We start from the raw sequence: 11,210 nt of genomic DNA, 5'->3' as shown, positions 1-11,210 counted from the left end.
AGGGATTTCAGTTAGTAGCTCAGCAAGAGGGTCTAGAAAGAATTACCTCCTCTTCTGGCTCTATCATTGTATAATATGCAACTAGTTCATAATAGGAAAAAAATCATGATCTTTATTGGTGAGATCTTAGAAATTTGAAAACATCATGACTTGGATACCATTATCCAGCCTTCCCTCTACAGAACACCTGCTGATCTAGAAACATGCATGAATCACTAACATAAGCCCCCTAACATCAGCTTCCTAAGAGGTAGGTCTTTGTATACAGAATCCCACTTTCTTCTCACTGAGCCACTTTGTAAATATAGTCACTTTCATTGCCTCAACTATTTAGCTGTCAACTTGACTGGCCAGTTGTGGAAAAGCACCTGTATTTTAACCCTGGTAACAATATACAACTCCGAAATAATCTTGTCCCTAGATTTATATTTATACAGGCAATTCAGAGCATCTCTCTTTATTATTTCTGCATTTCCTAACATTACAGAATCAGCAAACCTAGAATTGCTTACTCTCCTCCCAAAAAGAATACCATTTTCTCAGCCAGGTGCAGTGGCACATGCCTGTAACCCCAGCAGCTAGAAAGGCTGAGGCAGGAGGATCACACATTCAAAGCCAGCCTCAGCAATAGCAAAGGGCTTAGAAACTCATTGATACCCTGTCTCTAACTAAAATACAAAGTAGAGCTGGGAATGTGGCTCAGTGGTTGAGTGCCCCAGAGTTCAACACGGGTACAAAATAACAACAACAACAAAAACAACTACAACAAAATATTTTCTCCACATTATCCATAGACATTTTTTTTAATAGAAGAATATAAGATGCTAAAGGGTACACACAGAGCTCAACCTCTGTGCATACACCATGCAGACACAAGCACAGTCAGAAAAATAGTAATTACTACAGTCTTACTTGTCAAACTCCTTCAGTACTGTCATCCTTCTCATGGGACTCAGTCTCATATCTTTAGACAGGGCCTCATCATTATACAGTCTTTATGGTTTGCATGTATTAGACCATTTTGTAAAAAATATGGCTACACAAGCAAGTATAAATATATATTAGAGAAAACTATGGTAGTGGGGGTGGGGGAGCCCCACCCAACAAACTTAGGTGTTGCAATTCTGAGTCATAGACTTCTGTTAAAACACTATTTCTAAATCATGATTAAATAGTGACTTATTCTTTTTGATACTAATATTCAGAGACTTAACTGGCAAGGGGATCTATCACTGAGCTACATCCTTGCCCTTTTTTTTTTTTAGGTAGGGCTTCACTAAGGTGCTTCAACTGGCCTCAAATTTGTCATCCTCTTGCCTTGGCCTTTGTAGCTGCAATTATAGATGCACATCATGACAACAGCTAAATCCAACTTTTAAAGACAGGGTTGTCTTTTACAGAGACTACCTCAGTCACCATTACCTGTCAAGTAGCACAGCTCAGCAAGATGTACATGTGAACAGGGAATAAGGCTATGACACTTTTTCCATCTGCCTTTTGTGACCAAGAGATCATCATTGTGGTTCCTGTTGGCATACATGGCCCACATGGCATACATCCCACAAAGCATTACACTAAAGTGAATATTCTCTTTTCTACCCTTGTATGCAGTGATGGCTGAGAGACACTTAAGAGTATACAATGCTCACTGAGCTTGCTTTGAAAATTCCTAAAGCATTCTGAGAACTTTTAAGAACACTTACACTAATGGGGAAGGGCAAACCCTGACCCCTTTTTAAAATTTCAATTACAGATATACACCCAACATTTCTTCTCAGTCTTTTCCCCTAAGCTCATAGTTCCTGTTTCCAGGAGGAAAAGACATTTTTAAAAAAAGATGTCACAAACACCTTCCTACACTTACGCTGCAATTCTCAAGTGGCAAAGTGCCTTTCCTCCCAACAAAAAATAGTGATTCTGCTAGGGCCTTCCCTTAGCACTCATCAAAAAGGACCTTGCAAATAATAATCTGTCACAAGGGTTCTAGCACCAGGTGTTTCTTAAGCACCTGGGAGGTTCAAGAATTCTCACACCTCAAAGAAGAAAACTTCAAATCTGGCATTTGTGACTATTATTCTAAGCTAGCCTCCTAGTTTCAATTCTTAAGATACTGATGCAAAGAGTTTTGTGATTATTGAGAAAAACCCCTGGTATTCACCTGTGTCCCTGTCCTAGAACTTTCTCATGGTATGGAGTTCAATAATTCTGCAGTTTGCAACTCCATCAGAGCCTTGCATATCTCCAGCCCACTCAAGCCAGCTTCTTCCAGGCTCCCCATCCCAGATGATGATGGAAGCCATCATCCACCCATTTTCTCTCTTTTTTTTGGCACCCAAAAGATCCACACCATCAACAAATCCTGCCCATTCCTATTCACCTCTCCAAGCCAGGACACCACCATTTACATGAGTCACATTAACAACTTTCTCACTGGGTGCCTTACCTGCATTTTTATGTAGACACTGCCCACTTTGTACATATTGATAAAATAGTATTTAAAGACAGATCTCTTGAGCTGGGGATGTGGCTCAGTGGTAGAGTTCTTTCCTAGCATGCTCAAGGACCCAGGTTCAATCCCAGGGCCAGAATGAATTAAACAAAACAAAAGAACAACCCCCCCAAAGGAAAAAAACAACAACAGATCACTTGATTCATCTACATAACACTACATGATCTCAGCAAAGTCCAATTTGTCCCAGGGAACAAAGTTCTATACAAGGTGTTCCCTAGCTCACTCTCCAATAAGGGTGGAGTCCCTGCCTTCTCCTACACCTCCTGCCCTGTATCCATCTTACTTCTCTAGAGAACACACCAGCTGTTTGATATAGGGTCACAACAGGCCCATCCTGAAAAGTGTGTCTTTGTGCCTCCATCATCCCCTTCATTCTCCTCACCCTGATCTGCACACAGCTCACTTCTGACATGCATATTTCAGCTTCTCAGAAGTTTTCCATGACACACAATCTAAAGAGTGATGAGAGAGTCTCCATAACCTGAAATACTATCAGAATAGATTCATCCTATCTGCCTGCTGTGAGAACTCAAGTCCCTCAATCAGGAGACTCAACTGTCCTAGCATACACAGCCAAGATGCAACTGAGGCACTAACTGCTTTATTGGAGAAAATACAGAAACATTGAAGTTGGCCCACAAGCCAGGGTAACACTGACACTGGGCCATTCCCTTGGATGCCCATTAGAGTTCAGTGTATTTCCAATGGCTGCACATGGGTATACTTTGGGTTCTTATAAACAAATAGAGGTCTTTTCCTTATCATTTATCTGTAACTGGTGTCTAGTTGCTCCAAGTGTCTGGCTTTCTTTAAATGATCATTCTTTCATTTGTCAAAACTAGAAAGTCAACCATATCAACTTACGCTTCCTGGTTTACTGAGCTAAGTTTACTTATTTCTTTGTGCACACTCAAATTTGAGATTGGGGAACCCATGAATTGTAAGGCTCAGCACATAACTGACTTCACATCAAATGTAATTAATCATTTTTACTCTTTTTTCACCAAGCACTACAGAGCTAAGACTTCTAGACAAGTACAATTTTTTTTTTCTATCTGAAGACTTACCATGTTTTATTTTTATCTGACAGTCCATCTACATGTTGAAAACTATTCTAGTCACTTCTAATGCTGACAGAGTGGCCCTGCTAGAACTGTCTAATGATGCCATATTGCCCCCTACACAGGCACTAAAACACATGGATAATGGATGAAATTGTCCTAGTCCTCAAAGGAAACTATGTTAATACTATTTATCTAAGGTTTCTAAATAAGATTCAGAGAATTTGATTCTACAAAGGTTAAAAATTCTAAGATTCAAATATATTTTATAAATAAAATTTCCTACCTGCTGATAGAAGTCCACAATGCTGGTTTAGCTGACATCTGTTTTTTTAAATGTATCTCTGGGAGTCTGATTCCAATTGGCAGAATCCACCCTATAGGTTCTGTTGTTGTATCTGTGGTGTAATCCCAACATAAGAGGGTATTCTTGACTTAGTCATTGCATACAAAAGTATTTTTAATCCTCCAAGTAATTAGAGGATATATTAATACTCAATTCACATACTGTACAACTCACCCATTTAAGGGGATTAGCCAATGGCTTTCAGTGTATCTGCAGAGTTGTACAATCAATAATCTTAGTATATTTCTACCTCCCCAGAAAGAGCATCAGAACCACAAGCAACCACTCATTTCTACCCCAGCCTCCTAACCCTAAGTCAGCTAGAAATCAACTTCCTACCTCCTAAGAGTTGCCTTCTCAAGAATCATGTGGATTGAATTATACATGTAATCTTTCCTGGCTTTCACTTAACTTTATGTTTTCAAGGTTAATTTGGGCTGTTGCAAGTGTTGGTAACTGATTTCTTTCTATTACCAAATAATGTCCTATTGGAACCAGAAGTAATGCCCCATGTGTATAATCCCAGAGACTAGAAAGACTGAGTTTAGAGGATGGCAAGTTCCAGGCCAGCCTGAGCAACTTAGCAAGACCCTGTCACAAAACAAACAAACAAACAAAAAAAAAACCCAAAAAACAAAGACAAAAAGAAAGGGCTGGGACTTTAGCTCAGTGGTAGAGCATTGCCTAGCATGGGTGAGGCCCTGGGTTCCACATCTAATATCAAAATCTTATATACATACAATGCATATGTATACACACAAATACATACATATTTTCTGTTGGATGGATATATCAATTTGTTTATCTGTATACCAGTTGATAGACCTTAGAGTTATTTATATTTTGGGTAATTATAAATAATGTTATGGACGTTCAAGTACCAATTTTGGGAGACAAAAATTTCATTACTTGGGGTGGGGCTGTGGCTCAGTGGTAGAGAGCTTGCCTAGCATGTGTAAGGCACTGGGTTTGATTCTCAGCAAAGCACATAAATAAATAAAATAATGGTCTCTCAACTAATAAAAATATTTAAAAATTTTTTTTAAAAATTTTTCCATTCTTTTAGGTATATAACTAGGAGTGGAATTTCTGGGTCATATGTTGTGCTATCTTTAGTCTGACATTTCCTCAAATAATATTTTTCAAAGAAACTACATTATTTTACCACTTCCTACTGCAATGTAGGAAGGTTGGTTCTACATTTCCCAAATCCTTACCAAGTTGTTAATATCCGATTTCATTTTAGCTATCCTCATGGATGTGAAGTAGTACCTTATTTTGAGTCTCACTGGGTGATGATATTGAACACTTTTTATGTGCTCACTGGCCAGAATATCTGCTTTGGAGGAATGTCTGTAGAGAAATTTCTACTCAGATGATGTGTTCATTTTTTAAACATTGGCTATCTTTGTGTTGGGTTCTGTTCTTTATATATTTTGGATACATTTTCTTTTAAGACATGTTACTTGCACATATTTTGTCCTTGTCTGTCAGTTGTCTTTCCACTTTTTTGACAATATACTTTGAACTAAAATTGTTACCTTGAAGTTCAATCTACCCATATTGTTCTTTATCACTATGCTCTTGGTGTCCTATCCAAGAAGAGTTTGCCTAATAAAGTCAAAATTTGCTCCTATACCTTTAAAGAAAATTCCCCCTTTAGCTGTTACATACATATAAGTCTATTTTGAGTAAGTTCTGGAATTAAATTTGGGTAAACACTGCATTGTGTAAGGGAGGGGTCAGGTGGATATCCAGTCACCTCAGCATATAACTGAGAAGACATTTCCCCTTTGTTTAATTATCTTGACATTCCCATCAAACTAAGTAACTGCAAAGATGAGGGCCAACATCTGGACTAAGCTCTATTACAGTGGCCTGCAGGTCAATCTTTGTGCCAGTATCACCCTGTCTCAATTATTGTCACTTTTTAATAAATTCACAGTTGGGAAATGTGAGTTCTCCAACTTTGTTCTTTGAAGATTGCTTTGGTAAAGTAATTGATTATTCAAATCCACTGTCTTATCAGGTGAATACTTCTTGTGTAGAAGAAACATTAAGATAAAATGTTCCAATAAAATGTAGCCAATGCATTATACTTAAGTGCTGATTTTTAAAATAGCCTGTCATTCACCGAAAAAATAAAAAGAGAAAAGAAATGCAGAAAAAACATGCTGCTCTGGGTAAGCAGACGCAATGAATGGGCATCAGAGACTGAGAAACAGTAGAGCCTAGAGACCCTCTACCAGGCTGTGTAACCAGATTAGATGAGCAGCAAATAGTTCTTATGATGTAGAGTTCATGCTATTTCTAGTCCTGAACTTCAACATTCAGTGATTCAACAAATATGGGAACATTTTTTGTTTGGGCAGAAGCAGTAATCAAATGAATGATTGTGTAATATTTTTAAAAAACGTAGACTTACTTTGTAAAAACAATTAACCCAACTAATTCTTTGACTACATTCTCTTTGGTATTTCTTGCATTTTTTTTCAAATATCTTCATTACAAAATCATAAGTAGTTTCCATTCAGAGTACTTCATGGTTTAGGTTGGCATAGAGAGTAAGGCTGTTTTCATACGGAAGAATGGAAGGAGGATAACCAGACAAGATTTCCAACCAGCAAGCAAAAGAAACTGCAGAACAGGGTAAAGGTCAAGCTCTGCACATGAAGCAAAGTGTTTCAGGGCCTGAGCTCTGGGTCTAAAATACATACCAGTCAACTGGTTTTGATTTCTTAATTTTAGCAATAATTATATATATATATATAGATAGATAGATAGATAGATAGATAGATACATATGTATAGATATATACATATAAATATATGTAGTCATATACATATATATGTATTATATTTTTTATATTATACATATATTATATACAAACATATATATGCACATCTCAACAAATAATATAGATGTATAAAATAAGTAAAAATTGCTATTAAATTTTTTCAGAGAGAAAATTATTTCTCAATTTTTAATTGATTTAGGCTTCCTACAGTGTTTATTCAATAACTGAATACTGGGGTCCATCCCTAATATCAAAATCTTATGTAAATATAATGTGTATATATACATACAAATCCACACATATTTTCTGTTAGATTGATATATCCCATTTGTTTATTCATATACCAGTTGAGGGACAGAAGTTTAATTGCTTTGCAAGCAAAGGAAAAACACAGTGGACTCTTATTCCAGAGGCTATAATTCTACACTTCAGGGGGAACAGACAGTTTTTAATGATGTGATTTCAGGTGTGTCTGGTCCTGCTTCACTTGTTAACCTGAGATATAATTATTTTTTAAATCTTCTGGTGCCATCCTCAACTCTGAATTTCCTCACTCCTGTGGTCGGTATGTGCTCAAGGAAAGATAACTGGACAAAAAATAATCTTGTTCCCCCCAGATAAGGTACAGGGAGAGGAAGATGATATAAAAAATGTTGATTTTAAAATAAAGTTCAGTGGCAGAGCATCATGCTGGGGTTTTTCATGTTGTTTTTAATTTAATTTATACTTAACTGAACTATATTTGTCCATGGTGGGTGGGTTGTATTGTTTAAAAGGGCATCACTTTTATACCAGTTAATATAGAACAACTTTCTAAAAATCATATATTAAATCTGTAGAACATTATATTTTCCACTTCATACAAACTTATAGTAAAACTTATAGTAAAACCAATTTGTTTCAAATTCATCTGCTTCAGAGTTCTAGAAATTTGGAAATCAACTGAAAGACTCTTTGTCTCAGAGTTGGGGAGTTGACCACTTGGGATGATAAGGAGGTGTGGAAAACAGTATATGATGAATGGGGAGGGAGATGAAGCTGGAAGCAGAAGCAGGATCCCATATGGGGGAGCTCCCATGGGACCTGATGATGCCCCAAAACACTTGAAGAAACAAAAGAGAGATGGTAGGAGCAAAAGTTGGGCTCTTCTGAGCCCTTTTGTTCCCTGACAAATAGGTAAGACACTTCTTGAAGTTAAGGATGTCCAGTGCTCACTGTCCTTCCTGCCCCACTCCCCACAGAAAAATGGCTCCCTAACAACTGAAAACACAAGTAGAAGTTCCTGAGGGTGTAAGGGCCTTTCCTGGGGGCTGCCCTGTGAGTTCACCACACAAAGTTGGGAATAGACAATTCAATGGTGGACCAGTCTTTCATGGAAAACAACATTCTCATGAGATGTCATATGATGGAGTCCCTTATTCCATCAACTGCCAACCACTCTACAAGCACCAGCCCAAGAATTCCTGATGCTCAGAACCTGGTGACCTCATCTTTAGAGAACAATGGGCCTGGGCCTTCTGGGGACTCCCATTGGTGGGCAGAGTAGTGGGTGAGTTCACTCTTTCCAGAGCCATACGCCTGGTAACCAGAGTGAACCTTATGGATTCACAAAAGGAGGACATGGGCCTTCCAGGCAGTAAGTAAACCCAGACCATGAGTGTGGGGGACAAACTTTCAGGGAAGACCCTTTGCATGAATGGGGGTGGTGGCTGCCTGAATGGAGTGCTATTTCGTTAAGAGACAGACTCCTCTAAGAAACTAAGGACTCCTTGAAGGCAGAGACCATGTTCTGGCCAAGCAGAAAAGATACAATTGAGGTCCTTGCCCTTAGTGAGACTTCTCTGTCTGAATGACTGTATGGGTCCTGGACTGGGAGCCTGTTAGAGTTTGTAAACAAGTCTGGATGGCGCTTGGCATTTTGCCAGAGGGAGTGGTTTGTGAAGTAATGCCAGGGAGCCATTAAGTGTCGAGATTTCTTATTGGTTGACTGCTATATCTAGTTTATGTTAATTAAGATAAGCTGTGTGGAATGTATAAATACCTCTGTTGCCCTACAATAAACAGCTCCCACTCCTGCTGTATCAATGTACACAAGTTCTTAATCACCCCCTGGTTATTTTGCTGCAGCCAGACAGTAGAGAAACAACCAGCTAAGAATCAATACATCATAGACATCACCCAGTCAGCACGTAGTGCCCTTCAAATATAGCAGGTGAATGAATGCTTCACTGTGTGTAGAGTGTCATCAGCTTGGCCTACATATTTGCTTACTGGAAGGGCTGGTGGTAACCATCTAATATTATATGCAGTAACACATCCATAGAATGTATCCTAAGATATCCATGGCTGCATCTCATTTGCTAGTAGGAAGGCAATGTCCTTCCCCTGTGTGATGGTGCACAAGTCTCACCAATACAATGAGAACTGGAGGCTGGCTCTGAAGAGACACATTGAGCCAATACTTGTGGATGAGCTTCCCTTCTGGCGGCAGGAGCCAGAAGGCCTGACTTGAGTCTGGGCAGATCATGGCCCCTCTACACCTAGTGTTCCTTATCTGTAAAAGGCTAATGGGGTCGCATACATGCCCTGCAAATATAGCTTTGACTGAATCAGAAAATTATTAGGCATGTCTTTGAGAAGGGTGGGAGGGAATGAGAAGATGAATGAGCCAATGAGATACAGTTCATGTCCCAAGCTAGAGCTTTCAGTCAGCTTGCCTCTTTTCTTTTTTTTACTGTCTCAGTGTGGGTGCCATGGTACTTCGGATTGTTGGGGCTCTGCACCGTGATAACTGCTGGCTTCATCCTCTTACTCCACTTGAGGAAGAACCTGCGGAGGAGGCAGCATGCCCAGCAGTGGGTGGAGGTGATGAAAGCTTCCACCTTCATTTATAACCCACTGATGTACTGTGTCAACAAACGACGCAGATATGGCATGACGGCTACCATCCAAATAGACCCTCCCCAGCCTGTTGTCTATACTGATATTGAACTCCAAATTCCGGTTCTTCCATCAGATCCATTCCCCCGTGAAGACATGTGTCACAACTTCGGAGGTAGAAGCCCCAAGGAGGAAGCCGCTGTTTCCCTCCAACCTGCTCTGGTGGTTTCACAGGAGCCCTCACCTAAGAGGATGCCAGAGCGCCAAACCCCATCGCCCTTCCCGATTGTCTTTCCAGTGTGATTCCCTCTGCCTCTCCCCTCTGCACCCTGAACTTTCCTCCCATGTTGTCCCACTCTGCCTCCTACCCCTTTCTCGAGGCTCTTGAAAGGCAGGCCCACTACTATTCCCTTCCTGCACTGGCCCAAGGAGTGAACTGACCCAATATGTAGACTTTTACTACAGGGTTGAAGCCTCCTCTCAAAGAAAGGAAGAGCTTCAGGGGCCAGGTATTAGAAAAAAGGAGCCAAAGACTGTGTTCCTGATACACAGGTCATAACTCTTATAGATGTTACATAGTAAAGTTTTTTTTTTAAATTGATAGTCATTTGCATCTCATTTGCTAGTAGGAAGGCAATGTCCTTCCCCTGTGTGATGGTGCACAAGTCTCACCAATACAATGAGAACTGGAGGCTGGCTCTGAAGAGACACATTGAGCCAATACTTGTGGATGAGCTCAATTCCCTCCATCAAGTATTCAATGCCTTCAAGACCCTGGGCTATGTCCCCAAAGGCACTGCTCTTCTGCAGGATGGGAAGTAAAATTGCCACAAGAGTAACAGTTGCCAACGGCACAGGGCTACAGCAGTCCACAGTGGCTATGCCACTGGCCAAGCAAGTCATCATGAGGTCAGTGAACCACACCATACTACGTGCTGACTGGGTGATGTCTATGATGTATTGATTCTTAGCTGGTTGTTTCTCTACATTATTTCTAACAGAACAACACTGCAAAATGGTTATTATGATTTTTCTTTTACTGATGAGGAGACAGGTTCCAAGGGCATATGTCATTTCTTTTTTAATGTTATTTTTGCTGAGTCTCTTCTCCCATGTACATCTGTCTGGCATTACAGTTCCTGTTCTTTCCACCCCATGGTACCCTTCCTTAATCATATCTTCTTAAAACATCCTTGGTGAATGAATGCTTCACTGTGTGTAGAGTGTCATCAGCTTGGCCTACATATTTGCTTACTGGAAGGGCTGGTGGTAACCTCTAATATTATATGCAGTAACACATCCATAGAATGTATCCTAAGATATCCATGGCTGCACAAAATTGAGTTTCCTGTCATTCTACTACATGAGAATATTAATAATTTTTATACTTTCTGGAGAAGGTCCAAAAAAAAAAAAGACACAAAGATAACTATGAGATATTTGCCCCAGTTTAAAGATAAGAAATCCTGATTCTGTCCCACAAATTTGTCCCATTTACTCTGAAAATGAGCAAACCACTTAACCATATTTCATCTAAACTTTAAATGTACATGGCCCTGAGAGAAGTGCCTGTTTTGGCCTATTTTGTGGTGTGGTGTGTGTGATTGTGATTTT

General features: G+C 39.6%; 1 protein-coding gene across 1 annotated transcript; it reads left to right on the top strand.

Moving 5' to 3' along the window:
- The first annotated feature begins 8,336 nt into the window (after window positions 1-8,336).
- Window positions 8,337-9,899, top strand: LOC144368525 (testis-expressed protein 38-like). The gene is made up of 2 exons (XM_078027599.1): window positions 8,337-8,352; window positions 9,460-9,899. Exons 1-2 carry the CDS (start codon window positions 8,337-8,339, stop codon window positions 9,897-9,899), a joined length of 456 nt encoding a protein of 151 aa, XP_077883725.1.
- Window positions 9,900-11,210: the final 1,311 nt, after the last annotated feature.

The sequence above is a fragment of the Ictidomys tridecemlineatus genome, chromosome 2 (assembly GCF_052094955.1).
Source record: "Ictidomys tridecemlineatus isolate mIctTri1 chromosome 2, mIctTri1.hap1, whole genome shotgun sequence".
In the NCBI taxonomy this organism is placed as follows: Eukaryota; Metazoa; Chordata; class Mammalia; order Rodentia; family Sciuridae; genus Ictidomys; species Ictidomys tridecemlineatus.
This window is presented reverse-complemented; position numbering and strand designations above follow the sequence as displayed.